The sequence below is a fragment of the Sinohyriopsis cumingii genome, chromosome 17, assembly GCF_028554795.1.
Source record: "Sinohyriopsis cumingii isolate HCF-2022 chromosome 17, ASM2855479v2, whole genome shotgun sequence".
Lineage (NCBI taxonomy): Eukaryota > Metazoa > Mollusca > Bivalvia > Unionida > Unionidae > Sinohyriopsis > Sinohyriopsis cumingii.
In genome coordinates this window covers 93139523-93158590 of record NC_142977.1, presented here as the reverse complement: position 1 = coordinate 93158590, position 19068 = coordinate 93139523, and the positions used below count along the sequence as shown (strand labels likewise).

Here is a 19068-nt window from a genome sequence, read left to right as displayed (position 1 = left end):
AGTATATTGATAGCCCAATTATCGTCGTTGCAACATCAACCTCGCGTTCTATTGATTCAATTTCTCGCCCGTCAATAAGATATCTGGCACTCTCAAATAACGCCATGATACCGTTGTTGACGAAGCCAACTCGAACACGATGGTCATCTGCGTATGGTGTATTAGCGGCAACATTTGTCACGAGTTCTCCCTCAATTTCGATAAACGCTTCACACGGCAAAAAGTATCTACTGGTATCTTGGACTTGAAGTTCAACTCGCGATCGTAGGTCGGCTTGTGGTGGTTGATAGGAATAAAATTGATAATCACGGACGGAATCATCCTTATCCACTGGGGCATCCATATCAAACGCGGGATCAGCGGTTCGCGCAAACATTTTTATTATTATTCATGTTGGTGTTTTCAATTGCGAAACTCTTTGAGTGGAAAATCTACGATTTTCATCAACGTCGTTTTCGTCGTAAATTCTTTGAATTTTGTTTAAGGCCACTTCCCGCTATCGCGTTCATGATAGCGCTGGTTGTTGCATCGGCGGATGACTGAGCCGCCAACGACGGAGTCGTCATCAATGACTGAGCCGCCAATGACTCTAGTTTTTCTTCCACGGCGTTATTTATTACTTTACTGACATTTGCAGGCATCACTGTCGTTGATGGCATCACCGGTGGTTTCTGTTTTCTTTTTCTCACCAACGATGCTAGTTTATCTCGTGCGGCAGAAAACGCCCTTCTGGCAACATCTCCAATAGCACTAATACCCCTATCACGAATAACATCAATAGCCTTCATTCCTAATTGTTTGGCTAACGGCGCTACTTTTGGAGCCATTCTTGTAAATAACCCCGCAATGGTATTACCGAGACCATCTCCATAGTACGCGCGGTAAACAGGCAATCGCGAGTTTACCACGTAGACGAGTACTGGTTTATCATGGTTGTAGTGTATGATCATCTTATTATTATCATGTTAATGTTTTCCAGTTAGTGATTGTGATCACCAGTGATTGATCAATCGCTGTGATGACCGTGGTCATCAAAACCATCCACGAGTTCGTTTATGAGCATTCGATATATATCAATACCCATTACGCCGCCGGCAAATAGCCGCCTGCAAATATCAGCGGCTTCATTAATAATTTCTCTGGAATTATTTCCGGCTCGTTTCCCTCCGATAAGTACTTCTAACCGTGATATATCACTGAGAACATTACCAGGACAAGTAACACTAGCGTTTCCAACTAAGCCGCTGCCTAAATATCCATCTCCAGTTGTTTCTTTAGTTGTGTCCCATTTACCAAGAAATCCAGTTGACTTTTCTTTATCCACTCTACTCAATATCATCTCTTTAAAATCCTCGAAATCATTGCGGATATTTTTTGTGATTTTAAATTTGTCACGTTTTGCCAGGTATACTTTTTTTATCCAATTCTTGTCATTTTTTATATACTCTTTATACATTTTGTTTACAGCGTTTTCTCTTAGATCAGGTGAAAAATTCAGCGCGGTGAATTTAGCTAATTCAGTGACATCTAAACTTTTAATTTTATTGTATACATCGTGTGTAAATATACTTTGTGGTGAATACATTTTTTTTATAGTAACGTCTCCTTCCTCTTCTTCAGTATCACCTTGTCGTCGTAGTTCTTCTAGTACTCCTTCTTTTTGTCGTTGTTGCTGTCCAGTAGTTGTTATATCCACGGGAAGTGTTTCCAGAGACTTTTTTGTTTGTTCGGTCTCTACTGCTATCTTTTCAAGTACAGGAAGAAGAGGCACTTCTCGTCGCTCGCCCTCCTTAGGAATATCTCCATATATTGCTCGTTCTGTTGCCGCTGTAACATCCTTAGTCGCTTTAGTTACCGGGGCAAATAACTGTTCACTTCCAACAGCAAAATCAGTTTGCATTTGTTGCCGCGTTTGAAGTTTCTCTCTCACTCTGTCTCGTAACGGTATAAACTTTTTAAGCGCTGCTAGTCTTTCACGTGCTAATCTCGTTGTAAGTGATTCACCTACCATTTATTATAAATAAAATTCTTCTAATTTTATAATACAAACCCCCAACACGTCATTGCAATTAAGTACTAAGTTATTTAATAATGTACTACCAGGTCAAAGTATCCATCAACGACAAAGTCAAACTATACGACGCAATCCGGGAATGCTTCAAAAATAATCACGGGGATGGTTTTAAACTAGTGGTTGCTGAACACGGTGATGATAGATTCTTGCTAACACCACAGCAATATCAGCAACTACGTGAAAACGGCGGTGTCGCAGTAATTATCTGCGACCACGAACAGTTAATTCAGTACGCACATAGTTGTATAGGAAAATCCAGATTGATAAGAATTCTTGGAGGAGAAAATCCTATGTAGAAATATACCTGCACACGTATATGACTTCGCTGATGGCAAAAAAAAAATGTTGTTTTAACGTTTTATTTTTTTTTTACTTGTACACACAAGTAACTTCAATGAGTATAATCGGTGATTTCAATTGAGAGAGTTCTCTCCTCCGCAGCGTCTTCGTCTAGAATCTTCCTGATGTTTTTAATTTTATTAGAGATTTCTCGACGCCGTTCAAAAGCCTGTCCGAGTTTTCGTCGTATTTTTTCAACGGTAGTAAACAATCCAATAAATGCATTTGCGTCATTGCCATACAGGTTTTCATTGATCGTATATTGTAATCGCTTTATAAAAGAATACTCACGTGGCAAGGTATATCGACTTTTCTTTGATTGCTCGTTAATAATTTCATAATCGGACAATATTTTTTGGTTATCAAGCTTATCAGATAATACAATTCCTTGAATTTTTAATTTTGAAATTTCAGTTAAAATGTTATTGATGTCTTCGATATTCATATTCTTATAAACATCTTTATTTCTAATATAAAAAAAAATGTTTTACAAAATGAACTCTAGGCACATAAAGGTGCTGTTAACATCTTTACTGCCTAGAGAAATATGTGCGTGATTATGGACTCGTATAACATAAAGTTGCCACCGCATCTTCGTGTTAACAGAGAGTATTATGATTGGACGGCACATACATAAAAGACCCGTTTGGCAACCCCGCTGGCGCCCTATGACGTCAGAGAGGCCCATCGGTTACTTAATTAAGGACATTCATCAACAACACATCTTGGAACCCCTTGGGTGCCTTCGCATCCATCTGAGCCCAAGGGAACCCCAAAACATACATCTCCGGGAGGGAGGCCTAGGGTGACAAACGTCATCGTAGACCGCCCAGAAGATATGCTTGGGGGGACATCACTACATGTACTTAATTAAGGATGGATATATTTACAATGAAATGATTGATGGATGATGGGACGGCACAAGACAGCACAAACATAAAACGGCGGGGCGGAACTCTACGGCCAATTCAACCAATCAAAAGCAACCCAATTAAATTAACCCGGTTGCATGATTGTGAACAAAAGACAACCACACGCCCGGGTCAAGAGCGTGGGTTAGTTTTGATTAGTTGAATTGGCTTTCGAAAGCCCCAGGCTTATAACGAGTCATCTTATATATAAGGTGACTAGTACAACCGCGTCGGTCACAAGGTGTGTTATTGTATTTCGTTAAATTACTTAAAAAACGCCATCAATAGCGTTTAAACAACACTAAATACTTCGATGAAACATAAAACAGAATATTACAGTTGTTTGTAAAGACAATTTATTCCATCAGTTTTCTTCCGGAACAGGCAATTTATTAATTGTAATAGACTGTAGCGTTCACACTGTCGGTAACTTCGTCACTCGGTGATATACCATCACGAGTTATTCCCCTTTGATGTTATATATGAAAATCGAATTCTGTGCCCAGTCTTTTTTGAGATCGCTGTTTGATATACTCGTTCTGCAACAAATCGTACCGAGGCTCTACAAGTGTCGAAATATTTTCCTGCCTCATTCATCGACTGAAATATTTTTTCCTCGTGCGTTGATGTATCAAACGATTTGACCCCCCTTGCTTGCTTTGAGAACTTACCAGTTTGGCCTTTTTTATTATTTTGACTCGGTGTAACAGCTCTTAGATTACATAGTCTGTTATTTTGAGGGCATCCATCAATGTGATCAATAACGAGACCGTCCTCGATTGGTCCGTTAAACGCTTCATAGATTATTCTATGAACGTAATAGCTTTTTTTCCCGGCACCAAATGTCAAATACCCGTGATTATTTACGGTACCAACTGGTTTTTTTAGTCTACGGTTTTGAACAACACCGTCGCGAGATGCCTCGTAATTAACAAGCACAGGATGCGGCTGAAATTCTTGGTCCATTTGTATAATAATACTACTTGTCTAATTCATTATTTGGTTTAATTATAAACCTTTCAATGTAGTCCTGAGGAGTTTTGATGATTTTGTCCTTGACGGAGTCAGCGGTGGGGTCAATGACGGCGTTTTTTATTCGCTTGTCGTAATAACGTTTTAACTCTCTGTATCGCTTTCCGCCACAGTTGATACACAACTGCGATTTTCCTCTTACACCAACGTGGCAAACCAAGCACGGGAGGGGGCCAAGAGAACCATTACGAACGCTTTGTAAATGATACCCGCAGAATTCACCTCTACACGATTTATTGCATGGGGTTGTCGACCCAATCATCAACCATTTGCAGTGATTCATTATACTATATTCTTTCATTTAAATACTTGTTTTAATTATATGGAGGAGGAGTTCAAGAAATTAGCAGCAATTAAGCCCTGGAAAAATATTAAATTCAATCTCGATAGAGCCCTCAAGGGCGCACCAAAAGCGTTAATAAACGATAGAACCCTGTTAAATAAAATCCGTGATTGTATCAATGAATTCAAGCGTGATGGTGCATCTCATAGTTGGTTAACATTTCGAATTGATGGCGTTGTTGATGCTACCATGAACGACAAACGCGCAGCAACGATAATATCACAACTTGACGGTAAAAGTATTTTTTCAGAGTAAAATTCATTGTCCGGGTGGAATCAGGTAATTGGATCACACGTGATAAATTTGAACCAGTTCTCAGCGACAAGAAAACAGTTATTGTTAGCCGCGACTCCAAGCCGGGGCTGTTAACCGGAATTGACAGACCATACTATGAACGAGCGTATCCTGAAACAGCAGTTGTTTATGGAATATACCCGTTAAATAAGAAACCTGATATCGGAAAACTAGCGCCGATGAAACAGTCAACGGGGATAAATTGTGTAGCAGAACGAATAATAGAGCATTTTACAAATGCATGTCGAGGAAACAAATTGACTGATCTACGGCGTAGCAAAATCAACCAGTGGGAGGAGACAGTGCGCAAGCGTGGAGCAACCATCAGCGACATAGCGAGATTAGAAACGTCGTTGAGATTTCCAATAACCGTTACAACGATAACCGGTGAAGTATTATACGAATCAAAGTACAAATCAAAGGGAGCCCCAATCAAAATTATTGATCATAACCAACACGCGTGGACGCCCGCGATCACAGTATTTCCACGGGATAGAACAGTAAAGTATATCCCGGGGGAATTCCTGGGAGAACAATTCTCCAAGGACGGTTTTCTCGCGGAGAGGAAACTATTTGATGCTATTGCCTGCTTGTGTAAAAACGACCCTGTATCAGTGTGGTTACTTCGCAGCGCTGAAAACGATGCGGATACCTTTGATCAGTTTGTAAGACCAAACGGTGAATCATATCGCACTGAAGCGTTTCACAACAAGATGAAAAAAACCGCCATGGAATTTGAAGAGCATGATGAACAACTGCTAACAAATTGTTTTACGATTCCATCGGTTGCGGCTCATGTTGCAGCAAGGAAAAATGCGTGGAGCCCAACACGCAAGGAATTTCTACCGGATGTACAATCCAGTTGTTTGGAATACTATCACGGTGGACTATGGAACACTGAATACAACCGCGACGCTATGATTTCCGTTGATATGGTTGCCTGTTATCCAGCGAGTTTTCTCGGGTATGGATCCGCCGCTGAGTACTTTAAACGGTTTGGACACCCCAGACATGAAATGACTCGTGTTGCTATTAATGGACCACTGCCTGATTTTGATTTAACCGGATTCGCTCGCATAGTATCATTTGAATTCGCGGCAGGACTTCATCGCTGTTGCTATATTTGGATCGGTAGACACATGTCTGAAAAGAAGTGGCTGCCAATAGCGCTGCTACGGTATATGATTGATTGTAAAATGCTAGTTTCGTTGATTGTCAGTGACGCGATTATATCATATCGAGCGCAGACTGAAGTCTGGTTACCAGAGCCGGAGCGTCTAGATAGCATAATTGACGAGTCCAGAAAACACATTGATGCCAACGAGGAATATATCATCGAATGGTCCAAAAAGATATTCAACCAACGAAACAGAGATGCAAAAGATCTCGGTAGAAGAATAATTGGTAAGTTCACACAAGGTGGAAAAAACTGCGATTACAAACGATATTGCTCACGGCTGATTATAGATGACGCAGAATATGATTTCGTAATCAAGGACGCAGTGGCGAAAAATAAATACGTGAACTGTAAAACAGCTTTCTTGTCCAATGGAACAAGGTTGGGTACAGTTGTTACTTACAGCGATGGAGACAGCCCAGCATACCCGCATTTGAGGGCATCTATGCTGGGTTACGCCGCTATCAATTTATTCTCGATGATAAATAGATTTCCCGACACCGCGGTTAGAGTTGCGATTGATTCATTTTATATTGACGTAAAGTATAAGGAAAACATAGCCGAGTTTACTAGTCCGGACGAGAGTTGGGGTACATGGAGAATTAAAAATGAAATACGACGCGATTATTCCCCGTCAGCAGATGTCACCGTTGAGAACAACTACTTACGCGGTGATAATCTATCAGAATGGTCTAATGCACCACCGTGTTCTGATCCAATTTGTAGACATAAAACAGTTTATTTAAGCGGCTGTGGCGGGTCGGGAAAAACGACTCGGGCAATTGAATTATTTCGAACGCGGGCAAGTATAATCGTGCTTACACCGACCCATAGACTAGCGCGAGAGATAAAACAACGAAATGTTGACGCCGTTACTTATCACAGCTTTTTTCGATACAGCGGCGGTGAGTGGACTCCTGATCGAATGGGGGAAAAATTTATTGCTGAGGTTATCATCTGGGATGAGATATGTACTGTTTCGTTAGATGTTTTACAAATGTTTCTTGAGTGGTTGCTGCGCGCGAATACAGCGGTGATAATGTGCGGAGATCATGGTCAACCACCACCATTTGTCGGCGAGGGCCCACATGATTGGTTAAAGGGTTTTGTGGACTATTATGAAGAAACCGATACTGATTACCGAGCACTTGATGAACAACTGCGCGAGGTTAAAAAATTAATCAGATTACAGCCGGATAGAATTCAATGTGAAAAAATCCGCGAGGTGATTCCGGAAACGCCGTTAAATGAATTCTGGGAAACATGGAGACCAAACGATTTGATTGTAGCGAGTAGAAAGATAGTCAGAGACACACTTCAGCAAAAGTTGTTTACGTTGCATAAGGAAAAGTTTCCGACGCGCCCAGTGCCGTTATGTTATAGACCCGCGGACACACGGCGGCAGAACATTGAAGTTGAAATCCCGGGCCCGACAGCGTCAGGGACAAAAAAACAAGTTCTCGTGCTGAATGATATCGTGCTCGTTGATATCAGCGTCGTCGAGGACGCGCTACGTGCTGATAAATCCCCGTGGACGCTAGGATACGCAACAACAATACATTCCTCGCAGGGACTAACCATCACGGACACAATTGTTTGGATGGTTGATAATCGCATCGAATGGTCAAATCTAGTCTATGTTGCAGTGTCCCGAGTACGGAGGATAAATCAGCTTCGAAGAATTGTTATTGACGAAGCCAGTGACGGAGTCACCGACAAAGTCACCAACGACATCATCGATGCAAGCGTCATTGATAGAAAACTCTCGGGTTACCGCCAACAGGATAAAAAAAAACAGCGGCGTTTTGATGTTGATGCCGAATTAATAATTGCGTTACGACAACAACAGAATAATCACTGCGCGAGTTGTAATTGTGTAATGCGCTGGCGTTATTCGGATAAAGACGCCCGCCAATTTACCGTGGACAGGATCGATAACAGTCTCGGTCATGTCAAAAACAATGTGAGGTTGACCTGTCTTGAGTGCAATAGACGCAACGGCGCTAGTTAAGACCACGCGGGGGTAATTGAGTATTGTCAGGTATCACTTGTAGTTGCTCGCGTGTAAACCCCCGCTGCGGGGCAGTTGAATCCAGTCTATAGATCGGTGGTCTATTAGTTGATCGTGTTATCGTTGATATGTTATGTGTGGTAACACTCCAGATAGGATCAGTAGCTCTTTTTTTACCGCCTTCAAGCTCTCCTGGTTCATATAGATATCTAACAGTGACATCGCCGAGAATCGGCTTGGAAACGCTATCTATTTTTGATCTTCCGGGTATATACTTTTTTTTAATCGCGTCGCTGGGCTTCATGTTGATTGCTCTGGTAATCTCGTTATTTAACCCGGCAATTACGCCTGGCAACCTTTTGACCCATTCACGAGATCGTTTTTCTTGGATGAATTCCTTCGCGTATTGATATCCAAATAACCGTTCAGCAAGAGTCCGATTGAATCGTTCAACAATTGCCTGATCACGATGTAGCGCAGTATGACCTCGTCGTACCGCGACGCTATGATGTTTTAGCGTTGATAAAACAGCGCCGCGAAATTCACTACCAGGATCAACTTGTAATAGATTTGGCCAGCGCAGAGGACCTCTTCGATAAATCCGCTCAAACGCATCGGCCACTTCAGTTGCTGACTTTGTTTTTAACGGCTCCGCTTGTTTGTATCGACTCGCAACATCAACTACGGTTAGCGCGTATTTGTAACCGTTGTCATGCGGCAGAAATAGTATATCAGCCTGATGAACTTCATTAGGTACGCTGACATCAAAGCGCGAAAAGTTGATTTGTTTAGGCGGTGGTAGATAGATTTGCCATATAGCCTGTCTGGATAACCAATTAGCCGCAGTGGCCCTCGTTACTTTTGCAGCGCTTGCAAGCTTACCAATTGCGGCCTTCCCCTTCCAGTATCCTCTCGGAGAATAATAGATGGATTCCATGTTGTTATTAATTACCAGCGCCCATCATTAATTTACCTTTCATAGCCGATTTTACCAACCATGAGGCCAATTTTTCTTTGAATGATTTATCAGGAATAGCATTTAACGCGTGAATTAATTTTACGTCCGCGATATGACGCTGTTGCAGATCGCTACTTTTGTAGTAAGCAACATCATGAGCATGACACGCCTTATCGATAGCGTTTATTGGATACTCACCGGGTTTGGGCTGATTTTGATCATCGAGGTCTGGTGTCTGATATCTAATCGTGTTCCGGGGCCACAGTAGCTATATCCTGGGAGGTGCTTTTCTCCTGGATACTTTGCCCACGGTGTTCCGGGGAGTTTTGATAACTTGGCTGCAATATCACCTCCTCGCTTTTTTTTAAAACATCCCCGGGTCTAATAGAAATAAATCTAAATTTCTTTGTTCCGCATTGTACACACTTACCAGTAAGTGCCGATCTATTATTTCTTGTTGTAACGGTTGTCATATCATTTGTGCCAGTACGCACTCTACACTTCACACAATATAGATCCATAATTTATGTATAGAGATATGAATATAATTGATTTTTCGGCGACTAAAACAAGAGAACCAGTTAAGCATGTTGCAGCGTTACCAAACTCGATCCGGATGATTATCATCGGACCATCTGGATCCGGCAAGACGCAATTGTTACTTAATTTAATAATGAGATGGATGAAGTGGGATAAGTTGTATTTAATCGCCCCTAGCGTAGATGATCAACGATGCTACGAGGTGTTGAAAGATTTTAACGAGAATGCATCAGCGATCACTGAAAAAAATGTTATTGAGTTTATTACAGATATCAATGATGCACCAGGTATTGATGATATTGATGGCGACGTTAATAATCTAGTCGTGTACGATGATGTTATGTTAGACAATCAAAAAAACCCAGCTAGGATATTTTCCAGAGGCAGGCATAAAAATACCGACGTGATATATGTCACTCAACGATACACTCAGATTCCAAAAGTAATCAGAGACAACTGTAATATTCTTGCTGTGTTCAACGGCGTTGATACACACACGCTACGAAATATTTGGCAGACATGGTGCGGCGGTGACCTGGACTTTAATGTTTTTCGAAACTTTTTTAGTCATGCTCAGTCGACCCCACATGGATTTGTAACGATAAATTTACATGACCCTCGAACACGATATCGTATCGGACTCGACCAAATATTCGGTTAAATTGTAAGATCATAAAGATCTTCATTGTAAATAGCCACTTAGCAGCAGAAGGGGCGATGACATCAACGCGGTCGTCGCGCTTTTTTACCGGACGCTGACGACACTGGGATCGGCGCGCAGAAAGTATTAATTAAACTAAATGACGTTCGATTTACCCCCCGACGACGACGTCGTTTTTTTTTACCAGGCGCTGACGATGCTGGATCCGCTGAGTGCAGAAGGTATTAATTAAACCAAATGACGTTTGGACAAAATGTCCGATTCGCCCCTTCTGCTGCTGTGATGTAGCATGATGTCCCATCCAGTCACATTATCTTGACACCAGACTGACCAGTCCTAAGATTAACCTTTTAATTCTGAGCGCGAATTTTGGCCACCGGAACGGTAAGTAAATGTAAAAGTTCATCTAATAGGGAGTAAAACTGACCAAAAATAAAACTCCAACAAATTACAAAGAGTCGTTGTTTTCATTCCATCATCAAGATTAAAGTTATATTTACAACTTAATACTTCACCGAACGAAATATAAATAGTGATTTTTGTTGTTGTTTATTTAAATTTCCATAATATTAAGGAAAGATTTTATTTCTGGCACAGTATTATTTTAGCTGTCACAGTCAATACATTTACAGTGATTAAAATGCAATGCACTGTTCTTACATTAGGTTCAGAAACTAACGCTAAGCAATAATCTCTTGGACTAACACACACACACACGCGCGCGCGCTCGCGCACACACATGAGAAGTAAAAAGTAAAACGATATATGCATTGATCTAGCTATTTTAGTTTTGAATTATAAATATCTCTACTTCAAAAAGATGGTTTAATTTAAGGAAATATAAAACAAACAAAAAGCGAAAAAACAAAACTGAAAGAAAAAAAGAAGCAACCAGCAAAAAGTATTTACAATTACAGTTATACACACTGCAAAGAGCAATAATGTCAGTGATAAGCGATTTCCGGTTTCTTGCTGATGTTATCGGATTCGGGACTTATTATTAGGTTCCTCCGCTAATTCGGGCATTGTCTATTATATTCCTTACAATACTTTCGGTGTTTGCTTACACCGACGCGCAAAAAAGTATTTGTTAGATATTGACCAACATTTAACCTTGCTTTAAATATGGCAGAGAAAGATGAGGTATATATGCATATGGTAGCTTTAAAATCATTCTTATAAAATGGATGATTACAGCAGTGGTACAGTGTTAATTGAAGAAGTGAGCGAACGCATGTAACTGGAGGGGGGGGGGGGGAACAAACACGATCGCATAACTATAGTAAGAGAACTTGCAAAAAAAGAAAGGTAAGGAAAAGCGGTTCTCAAATTTCCCACAGCACTACACCACTGGATTACGGGATATGAACGCTAAAGTGTTTGAGTGGGGCTGTGACTACAAATCGACTTAGAGTATTCGACCTGCCGTGGTTCATTCCATACGTGAACTGTAAGGCTTTCATTATATTGCGTGAAACTATTCACATCTCCATATAATGATTTCAGTTGTATTCGTTTAATTTTTCATAGTTGAAAAATATTTATAAACTCTCCCAAATCATTGCCAGCTGTCGTTAAGGGCATTTGGTAATGCTGAATTCAGCATGGGGTGGGTGGGGTGTAGTCCTACCGTGTAAGACATACCATATGTTGTTTTTGTTTTAAAAGATTTTCAGAAAGTGACAACAGTGGCAATACCCACATTGTCTGAACCCGAGACTTGAACCCATGCAGACAGAGGTGAGATGGCAACAATGACAGAGTGGTCCAAAATGAAACTAAGATTTGCTGTAAATTTGAAGAGTCATGGATAAAAGAGCGGTCTCTTTCTCTTGTTTTTGGTCAATTCTGGCACATGAATCCATTCCTCTGTCAGGCATCAACACTTAGGTTTTTGTTTAGGTCATTTTCTTGCACACTATCACTTAAAGAGTCCATGATTATTTGGTATGTAATTTTTTCATGAGGAGCCATCAGTGAAAACTATTGTTGAAGAGTCATGTGATTTTGGACAAGATGCATCGTGAGTACTGCCACCTTTAGTCAAAACTATGCCAGCTAGTGAACTGCTTTAACATTTGTATTTAGCTAGGTTTCTCAGACACTATAGACTAAATACTCTTTTACCTTTTTATATAGATGAATTATGAAGAATGCTACACCTGTAAGTATAAATAATTCATTGTGGCCTATAAGTCATGCACAGTTGGTCTTCATTAACGTTGTGTTTTATTCAGTTTCTTGGCCAGTACTGACAGCAGATATGACTTGGTATAAAGATGCTTTCTGAGAAATACAGTACTCTTTAAGTGTAACTAAGTCACTGTGATCTGTATTTTACATTCCAGTGGTCTTTTTTCACCTTAGCATTTAGGTCATTTGTTTGGACACTATTACTGCAGACTGAGGTAACTTGTTACAGCAGGGTTCACACAGTCTTTGAAGGTCTTTGACAGTTTGGGGAAAATGTGGTAGCATTTTCAAGGCCTTGAAAGTTTGGAGAAATTGAGCAGATTTCCCTGAGGCACAGAGGATGCATCATCATAAGATGTAGTACAGTATTTAGACAAGGCATTGTAATCCTGCTATGTCACTAAGTTTTATTGTCTACTCATTTATTGTAAGAGGCAAATACTGTGTACCAGTTGTAAAAAGCCAGACAGTGGAGAAAGTATCAGCTCATATTTCTAACTTGTCATTTGTAATGGTAGCTTTGACCATATTTCTGTTTAAATTTTTCAGCGAGTTGATGAGTTTAAGTTGGAGAAGGACTCGGAGCTTAGATTTGAGCTTGATGAACACAGTACAGTTCACTTAGAGGTATGTGTATCTTACTGTATGATTGTATTGTTCTTGTTTGATCTTTACTGTAGTTTAATTTTGTAACCCACGACTAGTCATGCCTCAAATTTTTACTTGTATTCCAAGGTAGGCATTACAATGTACACTATACATTGATGATGTCAGGTGCTGTTTCCAGTGGAAGAGAATAAAAGAATTTAGTAATTGTTTAAATCAAAATGCAAATTAAATTGCAAAGTTTGACATTAAAAACTGTTCTTATTTATCATGCCATTTTGTGCATGCACAATGGAAGACAAACATGAAATTTCTAAAAACCAAAAGGAATCTATGTGAGAAAAGAATTGATTATGATAAGGGAAAAGATATTTTCAAAATTGATTTGGTAAATAAAGTGAAATCATGGACATTCAGAATTGATAGTATTTATTGTGCCATCCTGTAAATGGATAATGAAAGAAAACAATACATTGGAAAGAGACTAAAATAAATCAGCATGCAAGTTCAGGGACATTCTCCCATCCTACATGGTGTCTTCCTAGATTGAACAGATTCCAGTCACCAAAATTCACTGATTATTATACAGGGACTGATGTAGGTAAAATGCAAACCCCCACCCCAAAGCTCAACGACGGTACATCATGGAGTATAGTCATTGGGAAATTCTGTTGGACATATTTTGGAAGTATTTTACAGGTATAAATTCTGCAGAAACCATTCTAATACAATATACAACTGTCCCATAAAATAAAGCAGTGAAATAATTCAAGTTAAAATTAAGTAGGACTGTTAGAAAAGTTTGTAATTTCAAGTAGACTTTTGGAAAATCTTTCTTAGTTATGGTTTGCATTTCCATTTAAGAACATTCTGGAGAGAATGTCTTCGCTTCCTACACAGGCTTTAAAATGGTCTAACTTATGATTTAGAATAGTCTTTGTAATATCATCACACCACTGTCCAAAGTACATGATTTGCAGATGACTATGTTGATGGTTTGGAAGAGAACCAAGCTCCTATGTCAGATGTGCATAAAAGTTTAAGAGGACATGCCATTTGTCTGTTTCATTGGTCACCATGATCTGCCTCTATTTTCCCATTTTACACCCTTTCATTAGATGCATAGGAAAAATGAGTTGCACAACTCTCTTGCCCAAATAATAGTGAATAGACATGTAGCAGGTGTAACCTGATGTTCAGTTAAATGTAAATCTTGGTCATTATCACACTTAATTAGCTTACTCAATTATATTGTTCTCATAAAACACGTCATCACTGAAAAATCTGTCATTACATGTAAGAGGGACATTTATTTGCATAATGGCACAGTGCTCCTTATTGAGTGTGAGAAAACTTACTGACAGATTTATAACACTTGCTGTTGTCTTACATGTCTTAAACGATATGCCATTTTACAGTTTCTTTCCATTCATCAATTTGGACTCATCACTTCAGCATATTCTTATTTCATTATTTCTTCATCAGATATGTTAACCGACCATAATACTATTATGGGATAGTGCAGACCATTGACTTGGTGACCATTCAATTATTTACTATGCTTTCTGTGGCTGATAAACTCTCCTTAGAATAAAGGCTCACATAAACTTAGACTTGAATTCCAAGAAGTCTCTGTGATTCTCTGAAGACACGAGCAATGGGACTAGGGATGAAATGCAGACTCAATTTATGTGTTATTAGACACAAAATCATATGGCAGTTAACATTTAATATTCAGATATCAGGTGCATCACTTCTGAATAATACTCATTGATTTTATATAACAGTGGTAGTGTGCATTTGGAAAAACATCCTGGCTTAATATAACAGATTATTGTGATTAAAGTTAGTTTAAACATTTACAGATATAAAAGTTTTAATGTTCAGAGTTTATAGAAAATCTGTTCCGTGATAAACTTAAAAACATTGGTTAACATTTAATTATGTGCATAAGGGTTAAATTCACACATAACCTTGAGAAACACTCAATGGCTATAACAATAATAAGTAACTCAATAGCTTTATAAAATAAGAACTTGGGAATAAAGCCGTGAGAAACACTCTGAGGACAATATATGGAAAAGTAAGGTGAAGGAGGTGATCAAGACAGTTGGTCTCACTGCAGTGGTCTCTCAAGAAATGTTTTACTATGTAATCAATAATTTCAGTGCTGAGAATTTGATCTGAAGACAGGTGATCTCAAATAGTTTTGGTCAATAAAGAAAAGTTTTACTGTATAATCAGTAAATCTGAGCTTTGAGAATCTGGTTTCTCATAACAGGTCCTAATATTATAAAATCAGTAAATCTGTCTATTATGTGAATCTGGTCTCTGAAGACAGGTGGTCTATCATAGCAGTAGTCTGTAAAGAGTAATACTGTATTGACAAGATTTTGTACGAATTCTGTTGTTGGCATTTTACACATGATTGCACGAAACACATTTTCTCACTGTTCTGTAAATATGTATTGGGGCTCTGCAAAACAAGCCTAACCAAGTGTGGTTCTTAGGGTTGACAACCATTCTTAATAACTCCTTTCATTTTAAAGTTCTTCTGCAGTTAACAAGAAAATAAAAATTGAATAAAGGGATCAATGTTCTTGCCCCAAAAGCAAGATTATATGTTCTTTATATATATATATATATATATATATATATATATATATATATATATATATATATATATATATATATATATATATATATATATTTTATTTTTTGTGTCTTTTAATTAGATTCTTGATGGCATGGCAGAAGTGTTTGGAACAGAGCTAGTCAAGGCAAGAAAATACATATTTTACAAAGGAGCAAAAGTAGCTGTGTACACATGGCATGGCTGTCATATAAAAATATCCTTTCTTACTTTCGCATGTAAAAGTAGAAAATAACTTGAATCGAGTTTGATAAGTAAATGTGGAGTGAAATCAGCTATAGTTATCAACTATGTGTAGCATCCACCTGTCTGATTAATGCCCAGCTCTATGTAGTTTCTTCAAATACATTATCCAATCATAATACCTTAAGAGAACTACTACTACCTCTCAAATCCCTCCCTCCCAGGCTACAATAATTTAGTGAAAGGAAAAGATTATCTACCCACATAGATTGCAATTAAGAGTTTTCTCCCCTTGATACATTGGTTGGCTACAGTTCTCATGAATATTTCACTTACTACTTCTGCTCATACAGAGTGGCACATTCCCTCACAATCCATATTCATGTATTTTGGCTTTAAAGCAAGTTGGAGGAGTGTTCTCTTTGAAGGGAAGTATGCTTCATCCATAAATTTCTAACTGGTCTCTCATGTTTTGATGACAGTATTTCTGACTTTTAGCAGCAGAGAGGGCGAACCCACCTTTTTTGTAGGAGCGTCCAAAACCAAAAATAAACCCTTTTATCTTTATATTATATCTTAAGCAAATATATTTGAAACAAAAATATTAACCAACTCGAGGAAGCCTCGAATTGGTTAAATATAATTTTATCCATGTTGATAGCGATCATATTACAAAAAATCAACTCATCTTGAGGTCGCGCCCTTCCTGCTGCTATTAATTTATCCAAATATTTTATCGAGACCTATACGATATCTTGTTCTAGGATCATGTAAATGTATCGTTATAAATCCATGTGGAGTAGCCTGCGCTTGTGAAAAGAAATTTCTAAACTTATTTATATCCATATCTCCGCTACACCAAGTTTGATGAATATTGCGCAACGTATGTGTGACTACACCATTAAACACAACTAAAATATTACAGTTGTCTCTATTTTGGTATTTGTGTGTATTGCTGAGTAACATACAGGGATCGTCCTGGGCTTCGCCAATGTCGCAAATTGCGATTTTTTTTCCTTATTGGCGACAAAAATATCCCATCTGGCGATTTTTTTTGGCGACAGACTTTTGGGTTATTTAATTTGTACATACAATCATGGATTTGGACTGAATAAATTTAAAGCCAGAACGAAAGGAAGCCACAAACTTGACTAAGCAATGCATTGGAATCAATCTGTTACACAAACGATCCTTTGTTCTTATTGACAACCTCATCTTTACAGTGCATTGTTACATCATAATCTGCTTATGCTGACATCTGGGCTGAGTACTGTATGCTGTGATACAGTCAATCATGCTACCTAGTTGTAAACCTACAACTGACCGACTTCTGAAGACGCAAATAGAACAGATACAATTAATTGAATGGCTAATCCTTCTGTTATTTTTTTTTTTTTTTTTACATATACCAATACAATAGTTTTGTTGAACCTTCATAGAAAACTGATAACCTTTGAAGTACCGACTACTGCGTATAAATACAAAGCAAATGGAAAAAATCTCAATCACAATTATATGTCGCCAGTGCAGCATTTTACTCATTGATCTTTTCCTTTTGCCATCAATCCCGTGTTACGGCTGCAGAGACTTAAACTCCGCAACAAAAAATAGCAAAAAAACCAAACAGTTTTGCATAATTAATAATAATTATTTATTTCTCAAAATACAGGAGTGAAAGAATCCCTAAATAGGGTGTGAATTTATGCTTATATATACGGTCCAATATTGCCAGGTGTTGACTCATGTAAGTTTCATTCGTGGGAATGGAGATCCTATTTTGTTTGTCGAGAAAATTTATACAGCATTCAGTGATCATTCTTGGGATTTAGGAAGCAATTCACTACAAGCTTTGTGAAGTTAGCCATAAGGGTGTAGGGGGGGCTGCTGAGAGACTACTGGTGTCACCTGTCAGCACTGTAGACTGTGAATGTGGATTCAGTAAGATGAACCTCATAAAAACTGACATCAGAAATAAACTCTGCATCTCATCTCTCGAGAATTTAATGGGAATCATGTACAGATGTGAAAAATTAGACTTTGAAACTGCGTTCAACAAGTGGGCAGCCCTAAAATCGCGACGGATCTTCATGTAACACTTTGTAACATTTTGTTAATGCTTGTTGTAATTAGAGTATTAACTAACCCATCTTTTGTAATTTTCATTGCCTGTTACATTAATAGACTAAATTAACACTTGAAAAAATGTACACTGCTTGTTCTGGCGACACTTTTTGAAAATTGGCGACAAAATATTGAGGTTGGCGAATTTTTTGGCGACAGCTTTTTAAAAGCCAGGACCATCCCTGAACATAAATCACATCAGTATTTTTATGCCTACCTCGAGAAAATATTCTAGCTGGATTTGATTGTTTGTCCAGCATCACATCATTGTATACAACTAAATTATTAATAAATCCGTCTAAAACATCAATGGACGGAGCTTCATCAATGTTAGTTATAAACTCAATCACATTCTCGTCATTCAACAGTGTCGCATTTTCTTAAAGTCTTTAAGTACGTCATAACACCACTGATCATCAATGTTTTTATATCTTCATCGAGAAAATATTCTAGCTGGATTTGATTGATTCGTCAATTGAATCATCCTTAAATCTCAAATGATATTCTATTTCTGATGGTGGTTTTTCCATTATAGGATCTTTAGTTTTCCTTTTTCCGTAATATACCATCAGACTCCTGTATCGATCTCCGTGGCAATTTTTACAATCTGATATAATCCTATAATGCCGTTGTTGCATCCAACACAATGTCGTGAACCAGCATGAGGATTTTTTGATAAAATATGATTGTGCTTCCTGCAATATTTTGCGCAGCATCTTTTGTTGCATTGATCCGTTGTTCCTTGAATCAACCACATGCAATTATGCATATATCAAAATGATGTCTATTAAATTAAGTTTATATAATAATGAGCTTACCTGCATGGGATGAATCCGAATTTTGGGATGACTCTGAATTTTGGGATGAATCTGAATCATGGGATCAACCTGAATTTTGGGATGTGTGAGTTAATTGATGATGGTGAGAGTGTCACATAAAATAAATTTTCCTTATAATAATAATTTTACCTAC

General features: G+C 38.5%; 1 protein-coding gene across 1 annotated transcript in view; it reads left to right on the top strand.

Annotated features, from left to right (window-relative positions):
• The first annotated feature begins 11353 nt into the window (after nucleotides 1-11353).
• The window catches only part of LOC149779433 (polyribonucleotide 5'-hydroxyl-kinase Clp1-like), a 64653-nt gene continuing 56938 nt past the window's right edge, over nucleotides 11354-19068 (top strand). Inside the window, exons 1-3 of the mRNA XM_089940093.1 lie at nucleotides 11354-11483; nucleotides 13083-13160; nucleotides 15875-15988. Coding sequence (XP_089796219.1) covers nucleotides 11466-11483; nucleotides 13083-13160; nucleotides 15875-15988 — 210 coding nt within the window. The 5' untranslated portion in view covers nucleotides 11354-11465. The remainder of the gene's footprint in view (nucleotides 11484-13082; nucleotides 13161-15874; nucleotides 15989-19068) is intronic.